Source organism: Gavia stellata, chromosome 16 (assembly GCF_030936135.1).
Source record: "Gavia stellata isolate bGavSte3 chromosome 16, bGavSte3.hap2, whole genome shotgun sequence".
Lineage (NCBI taxonomy): Eukaryota > Metazoa > Chordata > Aves > Gaviiformes > Gaviidae > Gavia > Gavia stellata.
The window spans coordinates 21846053-21861899 of record NC_082609.1 but is presented as its reverse complement, the minus strand read 5'-3'; the positions used below and the strand labels follow the sequence as shown (position 1 = coordinate 21861899).

General features: G+C 50.5%; 1 protein-coding gene across 1 annotated transcript; it reads right to left on the bottom strand.

Annotated features, from left to right (window-relative positions):
* Positions 1-4235: 4235 nt before the first annotated feature.
* PURA (purine rich element binding protein A) lies at positions 4236-5198 on the bottom strand. The gene has a single exon (XM_059825474.1). The coding sequence runs from the start codon at positions 5196-5198 to the stop codon at positions 4236-4238; it is 963 nt and encodes a 320-aa protein (XP_059681457.1).
* Positions 5199-15847: the final 10649 nt, after the last annotated feature.

Below are 15847 nucleotides of genomic sequence, written 5' to 3'. Positions count from 1 at the left end.
GTTTGAAGGGACAAAGGTTATACTACAGCTAATCATAAAAAAAGGTGGTTACAGTGCTATTTTTAAAGGCAACAAAGTAATTGCTCCCCCCCCCCCCCAAAAAAAAAGAAGTTATCGGTCGGCTCTGAGCAGGGGTTAAAACCACCGGCAGCTTTCTGCCTGGCTCAACAGGATCGCCTCTGCCTCGCACCCGCTGCCCGCACCGGGCAGCCCCTCTGCACTTCACAACAGTCAAGTTACAGGCTGCGAACCGCTTCTCGGTGAGCGCTACACCGAGCACATTTCAACCCCTGCAAGGGATACGCGAGAAAGTGACACTGTCAAGTATTTTTTTTTTTTTTTTTTTTTGCTTTTTCCTTTTTTGAAATTGAATTTTCCAAAAAAGCTCTCCACCGCACGTGGGTGTATGCCTCGCTGGAAGCTCAGCGTCCTGTCCGCAGCCCACAGCGGAGTTTCTGGCCACTGGCGTGGCTGCCCCATGGCTCCCGCCTGGCCGAAGCCCTGACCCTCCCTGGCACCCCGGGCCTGGGGCTAACCCAGACCAGGTCCGGCCAGTCCCCTCCTGCTCCCGGGCAGCGGGAGGGCTGCCTCTCGCGGCAGCATCGCAAGCGGGACCACAAAGACGAGGCAGGAATCAACAGCGGCTTGTTCTGTTTCTTTTTTTTTTTTTTTCCTTTTTATTTAACTTCTCAGAGACAGAGCAATTTGACTTTTTTTTTTTTTAACCAAAAAAATAATAATAAGGACTCTGAATTTGGAGAACATTTCTCCGCTAGCATAAAACCACTTAAAGGGCGGTTGTATTTCAATTGTAAATTACTTGACAGTGTCCCTTTAACTTAAAAATAAAATAATGTCAGTATTGCAATGAATTTCAAGTTTTCTTGCACGTAGTCATTATAAAGTAGTTTTTATCATGCTCTTGGACCTATTCTACAAGACATTTAAAAGCATATCATCAAGGAAAATATAAGGCATACTTCTCAGGAATTAGATATCTTGGCACATTTGAGCATACTGTCTTTTTTTAAAACAACACATATGGTCAAATATACCTTTCTTTTTCTAGCATTAAACAGGGTTTTCTGAACTTTGTTTTAAATACTGAGATATTAGAGCCTTGGTAAAGTACCGAGCACCTCCGGGGAAAAAAAAAAAATAATAAAAAAAAAAAGGCAAAAAATAAATCAAAACAAAAACAAAACCAGAAGCGAAATCCCACGAACCTTTACAGTCATTTTAGTCTTTCATTATCATAATTCATCAAGTCCTAGAACATACATAACGTGCGTTAAAAGAAGAAAAAACCAAAAAAACAACGAAACACGCAGAAGAAACCCAAAACGAGACAAAAACTGACCACAAGTTCTCGGGCACTGTTCACAAGACTGCCAGCGGGTTGTTACAGGCTGTACTGGTTTGACTGGAACCGCGCGGCCCGTGCGCTTCTCGAGTCAGCCGGATCCCGGGAAGGATCCGGGCGGCGCGGGTGAGGAGACCACAGGGAGCAGCCTGCCTCGTTAGCGATGCTCCCAGGAGCCGGGAGGGTACGGAAGGATACTCTGCCGTGCGCTCATTGCCTCCCGCTACTTATTGCTGGGAACACAACGCAGCAACGTGGAACTACCGGCGCCGGACCGCGTCCGTCGGCAGCGCAACAACTTTTGGGAGGGCAGCGAACAGCAGGACCGAGACAATCAATCAAGTAGCAAAACCAAAGCAATTAATTTCCTAACTACGGCTAGCAGCACGGAGAATGCAGTCCCGCACACATCACAGTTGAAGTACAATAATCGATGGAACTGCCCGTCCAGACCCTCCGATTCAAAAGCAGGTTATCAGACAAATGTTTACATGCAATTGAGAACCATTTCAAATGTCACATTACGCACTCCGAAAGCTTATTTTACTACTGGGAAATAGGAAAAGTGCACATTAAAGCAATTTTAAACATTTCCAGTGATTGTTTAAAAGAAACAGAAACACCTCACTACCGGCATCTCGTATTTAACTTTCTGTGAACACTAACAGCAAACTTCTTTAAAGGGAAATAATGCATGGTACAATGGAAACAGCTTGTTTTGACACTTACAGTACATCTCAAAAAAAAAAAAAAAAAAGAAAAAGGGAACTATAATTTCAAATGGGAATAAAAAGACAGCAGGAAATAAAATTCTTTAAAACAATCCTTTTTTTTTTTTCCCCCCACCCTTCCGAAACTCCATCCTCGACCATCAGTGAAGAAGCGCAGGCAGCTCCTGCTCGTACAGGTGGTGCCTTCTGCGCGCAGCAGCTAGGTCTACCAGACAGCTAACCTGGCCAAGAGCTTTAAGAAAAATGATTGCATCCCAAAAAAACTTCAGAGTGGAACGAGATCCTAGTTTCTCTGAAACACTGTCTACTGAATTCCGGCCAAGAAAAGAAAAGAAAAGAAAAAAAAAAAAAAGTTTTGTTTTCACTGTTTAAGGCATCTTTTTTTTTTTATATAACGTTTTCTCTTCACTCGTAATGATGATAGTCATGCAGCAGTTTAATGATAAAAATATATTAATATTTTACTATACAGCAGCAAGAAGTTAGTCAATTAAAAGCGCACCAACTTTTTTTTAAAAGAAAAAAACCAAAACAACAAAAACAACCTGTAAAAGTCTATTATTATTCTTATTCTTATTATTACAAACAATTTCAATTTGGAGAACACACCTGGACAGATTAGTGTTCTGACAAATCTGCATTTCCCTACCCTAGGCTTCGACCAGAGCCCGCGAGCGCGCACGCCGGCGAGGAGGCTGGGACGGGGAGGGAAGAGCACGGCTAGGCTCGCCAGGTATGTAGCCAGTAATAACTAGCACCACAGCTACATGGAAATCCGTTACAGACACACACCGGCTTGGCTTTCGCTTTTAAACGAAACTCCGAACCCCATGGCTCAGTAGGATTACTCGGCAATTGCGTCGCACTGATTTCTAACAGGCCTACAGAAGTTAACGGCACTGGCAGGGATCAAAGCGTAGGTTCGGACCTCTCACAAGTTCAGGAGACAGTGCTAGTGCCAGTGGCGACACGGAAAGACTCGCTACCCGCTGTCCAAAAACAGGTTGACTGGAAACCGCTGCACGTCAGGTTAAGTACTTTAAGTACACAGAATAAAAAAAATATATTATGAACAATACAAGTACATCTCATATACACAATAATGACAATACGCCTACTCAGCTGTAAACCAAACAGGTGCAGAAAAAAATATTACGGGATGAAATTCTTTACTTTTCTTTTTTTTTCCTCTCTCTCTTTTTTTTTTCCTTTTCCTCTTTTCTTTTTTTTTTTTTTACTATTTGAATAACTTTGGTTCAAACGTAAAAATCACAAGTTAGCAAATTTCATTTAAATGCCTTTTTTAATAATTTTTCTTCATGTTCACAGAAGTTTCACTGACCATTTTTATATGTTTAAGGTCCAGATGCAATGCATATTGTATAAAAGAGAGCACTTATTGTTTACCTTGCATGAATTAAACCTACGTACCTTTTAACTCTACAAACTTCTGCATAACATTTAGACAAAGCTCAGACACACAGCATGCCTAGCCCTCATATATATATACACATCTCTAATCACAGGTATATAGGGTGTCAAATATACTATAGTAACCTCCATGTAAGGTTCGAAATTTGGTAACAAAATGAGAAGAAAAAACTAAAAATATTATTTTACGTGTTCTAAAATATCTCTTTTTTTTTTTTTGTGCTAAAGTCAAATGTTAGCTCAACATGAAAAGGACTTTTTTTTTTATATAATTCAGCAATATTATAATCTTGACCATTTTTGCAAACACTTTTAATAATAATAGCTTAAACGTGTACAAAAGTTCTCGGTTAATTAGGGAAATAAACACTCAGTTCTTTATATTTTTAATCAAGTAGGAAACACAGTTCATATATAATGTTATTACTTTTTCTGACTCTTTTTTGTGTGTTTTGTTTTGTTTTGTTTTTGTTTTTGTTTTAGCAGCTGCTTACTGTTTGATACGGTGGGTAAAGTGGAGGAACATCCAGCGATGGGTGGCGGGTCGGAGGCGCTGCTGCCGGGCGGCGGGGGGGCGCCGGGCGGGCGGCGCTGCCGGGGGGGGCGCCGGGCAGCGGGGAGGGCTTCTCGCCGCCGCCCCCCCGCCCGCCCGCCGCCCGCCCGCCCTCCCGCCGGCGGCGGGGCCAGTCCGCGTCCCGGGGGGCGGGCGGTCAGTCCTCCTCGGGCTCCTCGGCCTGCAGCAGGGCGCCAGGCGGCCCGGCGGCGGCGGCGGCGGCAGCGGCGGCGGCCTCGGCCTCGGGGGGCGGCTCGGCCCCGGCGCCCGCGGGGGGGGCGGCGGCGGCGGCGGCGCGCTTGTCCCGCTGCTTCTCCTGGATCTTCTTCATCTCGTCCGAGTACTTGCAGAAGGTGTGGCCGAACTTGGCCCAGACCTTGTAGGGGACGGTGATGGAGTTGCGGTAGGTGGGCTTCACCTCGCTCACCCGCATGAAGACGCCGTACTTGTTGGAGCCCACGTCGAAGAAGAAGCGCTTGTTGTCCACAGTCAAGGAGGTGCCCTCGGGCAGCTCGGCCGGCTCCTCCTCCACCCCGTAGTCGTCGATGAGCTTGGCCAGGGCGTCGCGGAACTCGATCAGGCCCTGGGCCGGCAGGGCGATGGTCTGGCCCTGCGTGGAGCCCAGCCCCGGGCCGCGGTTGACGGTCTGGCGGACGCGGAGGAAGCGCCCGCGCTGGTTCTCCTTCAGATCCATGTAGTACTTGCGGTTCTCCCGCACCAGGAACTCGCTCTTGAGCGCCCGCCGGGGCTCGTCGGCCGCCTGCGCCAGCTCGGGGGGCTGGCTGGGCCCCAGCTGGGCGTAGTGCTCGATGAAGTCGCCCAGGTAGTCGCGGAACTCGACGGCCACCGACATGGAGAGGGTCAGGCGGCTCTTGTTGCCGCCCGCCCCCACCTCGGCGATCTTGAGGAAGCGGCCCTTGGCGTTCTGCTTGACGTCCAGGTAGAAGCGCTTGTTCTGGATGTCCACCCGCTTGGAGGCCAGCTCCTGCGTCTCGTGCTGCAGGCCGCCGCCCGGGCCGCCGCCGCCGCCGCCGCCGCCGCCGCCCGAGCCCGGCCCCCCGGCGCCCGCCGCGCCCCCGCCGCCGCCGCCCTGCTCGCTGCCGCTGTCTCTGTCCGCCATGATGCCGCCGCCCGCCGCCGCCGCCGCTCGGCCTCGGCCGCCGCCGCCGCTTCTCGCCCGGCGCCCCCCCGCGCCGCCGCCCGCGCCGCCGCCGCCGCCTCCTCCTCCGCCGCCGCCGCCGCCGCCGCCTCCTCGGCCGCCCCCGGCTGCCGCCGCTCCGCCCGCCGCCGCCGCCGCCGCCGCTGCTGCAACAGCCCCCGCGGCCACCAGCCGGCCGCTCTCGCGAGATCTGCGGGAGCGAGGAGAGGGCGCGGGAAGGCGGCAGAGAGCGGCCCCCGACGCCGGCCGCCCCGCCGAGCCGGGCAGCAGCGCCGCGCCGCCGGGCGGCCGCGCCGCGCACCGCCGGCCGCCGCCGCCACCGGGCGGGGGCGGGCTGTCGTCCCCCACCCCCCGTGCCCTGCCGTGCCGTGCCCACCCCCCCCCCCGCGGGGCCTCGGCGGCTCCCGGCGGCGCTGCCCGGCCCCGCCGGCAGCCCCCGGGGGGCGGGAGCCCGGTTCACCGGGCTCCCGCCCCCCGGGGGCTGCCGGCGGGACCGGGCAGCGCCGGCGGGCTCCTGCTGGCGGGGGGGCTCCGGGAGCGGCATGCTCCCGGGAGGAAACCGTACGGGCGACCGGGGAGGAACGGGGTCCGCCAGCATCCCCCCGCACCGTCCCGGTGCGGTGATCCCAGCGCCGGGATAACGCTCGGCATCGGGGTACCGGGCGGAGGGGCTTCCCGGGTGGCAGCACGGAGGGGGGATACGGATTTCTTGGGGCCTGCTAATGGAATTAATTAATACGTCTGTGGCGCAGCGGGGGACCGGGAGTCCCGGACCTCCCGGGAGCGGAGCAGGGATGGGGCCCCGGGTGCACGGGACAGCTGCCCTCCGAGCATCCCCATGGCAGGCGACCGGTTTGCTTTTTGTTAAACACTGCTTCTTGGTGGGTTTTCGGGGAGATCCCTTTGCTTCCAGTCCTTGTTACCGAACCCTGAATGGGTTTTCGAGGAGATCCCTTTGCTTCCAGTCCTCGTTACCGAACCCTGAATGGGTTTTCCAGGAGATCCCTTTGCTTCCAGTCCTTGTTACCGAACCCTGAATGGGTTTTCCAGGAGATCCCTTTGCTTCCAGTCCTTGTTACCAAACCCTGAATGGGTTTTCGAGGAGATCCCTTTGCTTCCAGTCCTTGTTACCGAACCCTGAATGGGTTTTTGAGGAGATCCCTTTGCTTCCAGTCCTTGTTACCAAACCCTGAATGGGTTTTCCAGGAGATCCCTTTGCTTCCAGTCCTTGTTACCGAACCCTGAATGGGTTTTTGAGGAGATCCCTTTGCTTCCACTCCTTGTTACCGAACCCTGAATGGGTTTTCCAGGAGATCCCTTTGCTTCCAGTCCTTGTTACCGAACCCTGAATGGGTTTTCGAGGAGATCCCTTTGCTTCCAGTCCTTGTTACCGAACCCTGAATGGGTTTTCCAGGAGATCCCTTTGCTTCCAGTCCTTGTTACCGAACCCTGAATGGGTTTTTGAGGAGATCCCTTTGCTTCCAGTCCTTGTTACCAAACCCTGAATGGGTTTTCCAGGAGATCCCTTTGCTTCCAGTCCTTGTTACCAAACCCTGAATGGGTTTTCGAGGAGATCCCTTTGCTTCCAGTCCTTGTTACCGAACCCTGAATGGGTTTTCCAGGAGATCCCTTTGCTTCCAGTCCTTGTTACCGAACCCTGAATGGGTTTTCCAGGAGATCCCTTTGCTTCCAGTCCTTGTTACCGAACCCTGAATGGGTTTTCGAGGAGATCCCTTTGCTTCCAGTCCTTGTTACCGAACCCTGAATGGGTTTTCCAGGAGATCCCTTTGCTTCCAGTCCTCGTTACCGAACCCTGAATGGGTTTTCCAGGAGATCCCTTTGCTTCCAGTCCTTGTTACCGAACCCTGAATGGGTTTTTGAGGAGATACCTTTGCTTCCAGTCCTTGTTACTGAACCCTGAATGGGTTTTCCAGGAGATCCCTTTGCTTCCAGTCCTTGTTACCGAACCCTGAATGGGTTTTTGAGGAGATCCCTTTGCTTCCAGTCCTTGTTACCAAACCCTGAATGGGTTTTCGAGGAGATCCCTTTGTTTCCAGTCCTTGTTACCAAACCCTGAATGGGTTTTCCAGGAGATCCCTTTGCTTCCAGTCCTTGTTACCAAACCCTGAATGGGTTTTCGAGGAGATCCCTTTGCTTCCAGTCCTTGTTACCGAACCCTGAATGGGTTTTCCAGGAGATCCCTTTGCTTCCAGTCCTTGTTACCGAACCCTGAATGGGTTTTCCAGGAGATCCCTTTGCTTCCAGTCCTCGTTACCGAACCCTGAATGGGTTTTCGAGGAGATCCCTTTGCTTCCAGTCCTCGTTACCGAACCCTGAATGGGTTTTTGAGGAGATAGCTTTGCTTCCAGTCCTTGTAACCGAACCCTGAATGGGTTTTTGAGGAGATCCCTTTGCTTCCAGTCCTTGTTACCAAACCCTGAATGGGTTTTCTAGGAGATCCCTTTGCTTCCAGTCCTCGTTACCGAACCCTGAATGGGTTTTTGAGGAGATACCTTTGCTTCCAGTCCTTGTTACCGAACCCTGGATCCCAAATCCTGAATCCCAAGCCAGCTCCAGCCCAAGTACGGATGCTTTTTCCTGGTCCTGTGGGCCAGGAAGCAAACTGGCAGGCTGGGTTTGGCTAAAAGTCCATTCCCTGCCTGCTTCCCTGCCTGCTGCTTCCAGGAGAGCGAGGGCTGACTTGCATGGAGGGCATCAATGCTGCCTTGAGCACCCCAAAAAACCTGCAAGTGGGGTACGCAAAGCAGTCGTGCTACGAGGCAGATTTTGTGGTGGCCCGCGGGATGTGCTCTGTGCTGATGGAAACGTATGCATGTGTGCTGGATGAACGCGTACGTTCGTCCAGGAGAAAGAGCTTAAGTCCCTAAGACCTCTGCGTGTCTTAGATGTTGCTTAGATATCATGGGGGGAACCCCCTGTCTGCCCCATCATTACGATTAAAGCCTTTTATTATTAGTGACTCCATGGGTAAGAACAAAAAAAAATAGAGAGGAAACCAGTTTCATTTTAATACAGAAGCGATGTTTCGGAGCTGCAGTGAGCTGCAGCTCACAAGCTGTCAGCCTCTGTATGTCAGCTTGCAGAAATGCCCTGAACGCCTGGGACGTGCAGTGCTACGTGGATGCTGTGTTTGATTTTCAGCCCGCCCTAACGCGAGACCTCTCCCGATGGATCCCCGGCGTGGGAACTGCGCGGCCAGGCTGGCATCGCCGCACTGCACCCCTGTGGCGGACTGAGGGCTGATGCTCTGGCGGTCCCTCTCTCTCGATTTGCTCTTTTTATCCTGAAGACAAACGACATTAAACAATTTTAACTGAGGCCTAATGATGACGCCTCTTGCTAACGCCAGCAGGTATCCTTACAGACTCTAAACCACGGCTTTATTCATGCGGGAGAGCTGGTAAATATATAACTGCTGAGGAAATGCATTTGGTGAAAGCCTGGCGCCGAGGAAGCACGTGGCCGGTCTATCTCTGACCACGGTGGGGTGAGAATTGCTGGTGGTGACAATGCTGATCGAGTGCAGCCAGCAGCAGAGGTTATTCTTCCTCCCCAACACAGGCCAGCATTATTGCTTTCCGAGTGGATGCGCTCCAGGTGGATAACTGGTGATCCCGGGAACAAAGCTGCCAACGTTTCTCCTTTGGTGGGACGGTGTTGGTGGGACCCTGCTTGCCCAGTGTCATTCTGTGTTGCTAGTCACAGCAACTACCTAATACTCTGGTTTTGAGTCTGAATTTTACTTGAAGACAGGCATTTGCTTATTTAAGTAAACAGAACAAAGCAAAACATGCGTCTTTGCTTCCCTATAGGTAATCTTTTTCAATAGGAGCTCTACCACAGCAGCCCCTCCCGGGCGGCTGGCCATAGCTGTGCCGCAGGGACCTGCATCGGTCTGCCCAGCCCTAAAATGAGGTAATGTGGCCAAGGCAAACCTGGGATGACTGCTTGAAGAAAGCGATGTGCAAAACAGGATGGACAATGGAGACGGACAAACACAGAAGCCAGGGGAATCTCTTCATACCTCATGTAGGTACTGATGGCTAAAGACTGGATAGGGATCTCGCAGGGACCTCCTGGGTCACATGCTGCCCTCCCTTGCTGTTGTAGTCATGTCAACATGTCCCATATGTTTATCAGGCTTCACATTGGCTTCTTCTGTGGGTTCTTCTGAAACCTGTCCCAGACCTCTTTGCTGTGAAAAATCAAATCTTTTCATCCCCATCCCGAATATATCAATGGCTTCTTTACAACTCTACAGCTTTCAGCTTGGAGCTTTCATAAGGTTTTCTCATGTTTTCTCCCCTTCCATGCATCTCTCGGTAGCAATTACATCCCCTCCAGCCCCTGTTCTGGTAGTCTAAATAAGATTTAAGTTTTGCTAGTTCCCTCTCATAAATCCTTTCTTTGACTGTTGTAGTTGTCCTTTATCACACTGGTTTCAGTTCCTCCGAAAGACAGGAGAGAAGGTTTTCAGAGTCATGGCTGGGGTTTCAGGCTTAAGATCAATGGGACTTTTGTTTCAAAATCCAATTCAGAGGGCTTTTAAGAACATATCTGATCATTACAGCGAGCATCACAAAGTTTGGAGCCCAAGCCTGTTATTCAGCTACAAAACAACAACCCTGCTGACTCCAAGAACTTGTACAAACATTTATAATCGCAGGAGGGAATCTAAGAGCCATTCAAACAACAGATAAGATTCGTAACAAAAGTGGCTGAGATGCAATTGTTATTGTGCAAGTCAAAGAAAAGGCTGTCACACATACAGGATGTTGCCAAGAAAGATGCATTCGAGTCGCCGAGCCATTCTTCTCCCGTCTGCCGTCCGAATTCTCCTGCAGTCTTCCTGGATCTATTTAGGCTTAGTTGGGTGATCCACTGGATTAGACTTGCCATTGGACACGGCATTGTGCCAGGATGTGTCAGATCTTTGCCTTGGTCCAGTCCTTGTTCAGCCCTCCCACCATGGAAAAGGGAGCATATTCTGGTTCAGAGTATTTCCTGAGATGTGATGGGACTTGGAGCAATAAAGCAATCAAAGCAAAGTTGCCATTACCATCTCTTGGAGCCGGAGCAATTAGAAGGCAGTTACAGCCGTGTTGGGGATGTCTGAAGTTGTGCAAAGGCTTAGACCAGACCCCAGACCCGAGCATGTAACAGGATGGTGAAAGCTTCCTTTGCTTTCCATCTGGGTCTTCTTCAGAGCGTGCCTTTGGAGAGGGGAGTTCAGGATGGCTTGTGCACTGTCTGCGAGGCGTTGGTTGCCCCGTGAACAAGCCCCATCATGTGCAGTGAACAAGAAACTAGCACACCACATATGTAAGTCATTTATGAAGCCGGGAACGATGAACTGTGCACACAATAGAGTTGCTATTAGGTCTGTCGATCCTAATTAAAAAAATACTTCTCAATGAAAATTATTTATAAAAAGAAATCACAGTGACCCTAAATCAAATTATTTGTGAATGGTTTTTAGTCTCCCAGATCAGTTAAAACTCCTGTGTTAGTCACTGGACGTCATCCAAACTACATGCTGAATGAATAACATGTCTGCCAAATTTCATTTTTTTTCACCCTCGCCCAGTTTGGTACAGGACAGTTAAAGTCATTTTTCTAAATATCTTTCAGAACATCAAGCAACTGTAAAATAACAATGGAAAAGCTTGGCCACGGTTAACTACAGCACTCCAGTTGTAACCGCTTCTCTTAAAAAAAAAAGTCACTCCGGTTCCTTTGATGATTTCTTTTGGGTGAGCACCGAGGCAGGGTTTCCCCCGTGGGAGTACTGGGGGGTCACTCTGCCTGTGATGCCACCCCACCGGGGAAGCTGGCTCCCAGGTGTTCAGGACTGGGGCACAGCTGGATCCACACTGTCCCTGGGTCCAGGGTTTGTGTCTTCCTGACCACCTGCTAGAGACTGACATCCCGAGGACATATCAGCCATTCCTTGTCCACAGCTACAGTTCACATGGCAAGCTGTAAAGACACCTCTTTTGCCGGCTCTTAAAAAAAAAAGGGAAAAGAAAGGGAATCGGTGACTGCACAATGGCAAAATGAGTTCTTGCTTCTTGCATCTGCAAAGATAAAATGCTAATTCTTCTAAGCACCATGTGAAGTCCCATCCAAGTGAGTTAAGTTTGGCATTACAGAATCATAGAATCATTAAGGTTGGAAAAGACCTGTAAGATCATCAAGTCCACCCATCACCCCAACCCCACCATGCCCATTAAACCATGTCCTGCAGTGCCACGTCCACACGTTCCTTGAACACCTCCAGGGATGGTGACTCCACCACCTCCCTGGGCAGCCTGTTCCAATGCTTCACCACTCCCTCAGTAAAAAAAATTTTTCCTAATACCCAGTCTAAACCTTCCCTGGCACAACTTGAAGCCATTTCCTCTTGTCCTATCACTTGTCACTTGGGAGAAGAGACCAACACCCACCTCACCACAACCCCCTTTCAGGTAATTGTATAGAGCAGATAGTTTTCGTGATGGCTTGTTGCAATTATGCAGCGTCCTTTCTCTTCTGCCTTGACTGGCCTGCAATTCTCCCCACTACCCTTTTCTCAGCAAGTTGGCTTCCCCCTCATCGGTTCTTTCTCATTCTGACCATGGAGGACCCTGCAGTGTCGTCACCTGCAGAGAGAGAGGATCCTTGCCAGTTCTTGGTTCCCAATGAAGTTAGAGGGAAGCATGGTTCTTCAGCTCCCCGCATACTCCAGCATGTACTGGCTGCTGTTCTGTTGAAAACCAGCAACAAATGGCCACCAAATCTTGCTGATTTTCAGCAACTACGATTTATAAAACCAGGGCTCTCTGCTCCTTGCCTCCTCAGGAGGAGTAAGGATTAAAGCACAGTATCACGTACAGTGGTTAGCAAAGGTTATGCAACCCCTAAATGTGACCGTGCCCTGGTCCAACACCTATCTCCAGATGGACCAGGGCTACGTTCAACCCGCTTTACAACAGCCTGCCTCTGGGTATCCAGCTTGCTTGTTTGCCTCTAGTCAAAGCAGTGCAATGCCTGACTGGACCTGCTGCTTCCCTTCCCTCCTCCCATGCTCATGGTGTTGGCTGGGAAGGTGCTCCATCCAGGGGTGCCCAGGAGGACGGGCACAGCTGGCTCGGCGGGACAGCTGGCTCTGGCTCCTGGTGCACCAGCTGGCTCATCTTTTTATTAGGATGAGGGCACTCCTGTGTTTTTTGCTGGACGATTCCTGTTGTTCTCATACTGCCTTGCTGGTGTCTCCAGAGCTGTGGCCAACTGCCCGGATGGTCCTTGCCATGACTCCGGGTCCTTGACTTGTACAGCTGTGCAACAAACCAACTGACAGCCTCTCCAGTCTTGCTTTTCTTTCTGGTCTTATGGACATGCTGGGGTTTGTGGGCTGTGAATCCATCCCCTCAAGGCACGTTTTTGGAAAGTGTGCGTTAGAAATCACTGGCAAGCATCGTCTGCAGCACTTCTGGGTTTCCGAGCCCTGCCTGATAGAGATGCACCCCGCTCCTGTGCCAGAATACCTGATTTATCCTGCCATTAATTTACAGCCTCCAAAAGCTGCTGGATCACACCAAGTGGGGTCACTAACACGTTCGAGAGCAACCCAGCCATTGCGGGTTCCCGCAGAAAAATGGGGTGGGAGAAGGCAGTGCTCTCCGCACCGTGTGGAGAGGAGCCTTTGCTCTAGAGAATTCCAGGTATGAGTGTGCCATGGTCCAGACAAACAGCTGTGCCTCCTCTTGGCTGAGGGAGCTTTTTGTAACATCTTGTTTTTGAGGTTAAGACTCCAGCCCCTCCCTGATGCAGCTTCTTGCAGGCTGGTGATTTGTTTCCACTATGTTAAACCCCCTTTCCTTAAAAAGCATGTGAGGATGTCGGCAATTCCCAAATCATGCACTAGATCTTTTACAATCCTTTGAAATGTCCTTGGTGTGTTCATGGGTCCAAATAGCCTTCTGCAGCGTTCAGACAACCTGTGGAGAGCTATGCAAATCCATCATCTCACCTATCATTTCTCACCACTTTAATCCCTGGGTGGTACCCAGATGTCAGCTCAAAGCTACTGATGTCTTGGGGTTTCTTTCCTCCAGTTTTTCTGTCTGTAGCGTTGTCTCAGTGGGAGTGTAGGGCATTAACTTGACACATGTGTGGAGGAAGTTTCCTGTAGTCAGTGCATGTCCCCAAGTCCTTGCTCTGCTGCTGGCCCAGGGCAGCTGAGGATGCCAAGGTGACACACTTTATTTTGTGAAAATGGCTTGCGGTTGAGCTTGTCTTTCAGCCTCCTGCCTGTGCAAGTGGAATTTGACAGGTGGCTGCCCTGTGGAGACCTCTCCCTGGCTGGACTATGGTCTGGTGCTGGTAGAACAATTCTTCAGGCTCTTTACTGCTGAGCCTGTTGGATGCTTTGAGACAACTGGCGCTGGAGGACTGGTGTAGCTCTGCCACAGCTCCTGGTCAGAGCTGCCATGATTCATCGTAGCCAGGGAGGTGTGAGGAAGGCATCTTTGTGCCCCATGGCTTACTGTGGCCAAGCTCCCCGTGGGGCTACCTCATCCACCAGGAATGTTGAAATATAATCATATTTGTCCTGGTGGCCCTCCATGTCTCTCTGACGAACGCTCCAGGCACCATCGCTGCAATGAGTTTGTGGTTTCCTTGCTAGCACTTCCTAGGCCCTATCACCTTGTCCTGAGCAGTGGGATGTTTCCAGTTCAGGAGTCAGTCTTCCTCATGAAGCACTGCTTCCCATCGCCCTGCTGAGAAAGTGCCTCCCCCAGCTCCTAGTGGGCATGGTTCCAATGTGATACCACACCTGAGCTGGTAGAGAAGTGGAATTTAGAGCCCTTGGGGGTCCAAAGCTGAGGCAGGGCTGCCTCCCCAGTGCCATTCCTCCTCGCTTTTCAAGGCACACTCGTATACACCGCAAATGTAGAAGAAAGCTGTCAATTAAGACCATCATCTGGGGCCTCAATGTTGGTGGCATTGTCCAGATCATGTAGCTAGAGACATACCTTCTCAGCAGCTTACTTATCCCTCATCCAATGTCTTTCTTCTCAAAGTACCAGCCAAAATACTCCCTTCGGGCAAGTGGGATTTACTGGTGTACTGCAGGAGGCAGAGCTTGGCTGTAACCCTGTCTGCCCTGACCTCCTGAAGTCCCTCAGTGCACCCAGCCCTGCTCAGAGGCAACAAGGCCACTCATGGAGCTGAGGCAAAGGGGAATCGGTGGAGTTGTCTTAACTGACTACTTCCATCTTGGGCCAAAGAGACCCCAAATATTTGTGAGGGCGAGAAAGAAGATTTAGAACAAATTGCAGTTTTGAAATGAGATTTAGAACAAATCACAGTTTTGCAGTTGTCAAGAAAAGGATGTTTTGACTTTTTTTTTTCCGCAAAAGAGAAGTTCTTCGCCCGAGTTCAGCCAGAAGTGATGTTTTACAACTGTACAGGAGCATTGGGGTCCACAGCATCACAACCCTCCCTGCAGAGGCCATGCAAAGGACGCTGCGAGACAGGATGCCAACCCTAAAGGTTTTCTTTTTCCTTTTAAAACTCTGAATTTTAATACATTTTTTTCTTTCTGGAGTAGCTAGGGTTACCCACTAGGGTTTTTGCCTGGCTTTCAGAGTGTCAAACTCAGGCCTCAGAAATGGATGTCTTTCCTTCCCTCATATCCAGAAGCTCTTTGGTGAGCTTCAGAGGCTGTGGTTCCTCCGAAGCAAGCACCAGCAAGCATGTGAAGCATCATATGAGCCTGGAGATTTTGTGCTGTGCTCAGTTGGGAGCTGTTACAATGCTGAGCTGGGAGCCCAATTCTTTGTGCCAGAGAACATAGAGGGACGAGTTCCCCATTACCTTGGAGGAGACATCATAGCTTTGGGGATGCAGGGTGGGACACTGTGTGAAACAAAAGGTAACACACCACACTTAAAGGCCTCCCCACCCTCAAAAAAAAAATGCAAGGAAGCATCAGCATAACGCTGTAGTGCGTGCTTTCAGCCAGATACCATGAATCAGCTAAGTGGGACTAAAACCAATCTCTCGCAGAGAAGATGAAATCATTGCTTAGCATAAAACATGGATTCTAAGGATGTATTGACATGGCAGCAAATGCCTGGGTCTTGAGATAGGATGCTAACCTGACTGTTCCCACTCTGAGAGGACACAGCGAGTCCTCAGCTCTCAGGTGAGCTGGCTGCTGCCAGCATGGCACGGTACCCACTCCCCACCCTCTGTGGGGTTTTGTTTACATGGCTCCGAAAGGAGAACTCCAATACTCACACAATAAAGAGCAAACTCCAACTGAGCAGATCAACCCATACAGAACAGACAAATGCTTAGATTCATTACTGGATTGCAAGTAACTGATGCTGTTGACTTTAAATGTCCCTATGGTGGTACCTCTTGCTGCATTCAGATAATCATCTCCTGGACCCTGCAGCCACCTAGTGATGTTACTGACTGTGGTTATGAATCCTTGATCCTTGCGGTGGTAAGGTGCAGTCAGCATTGTCTAATGGATGTGTTCAAGGCTTGTTCTAGCAGTGTAAGCTCATTGCAGAAGCTCAGGACCTGCCTTTTGG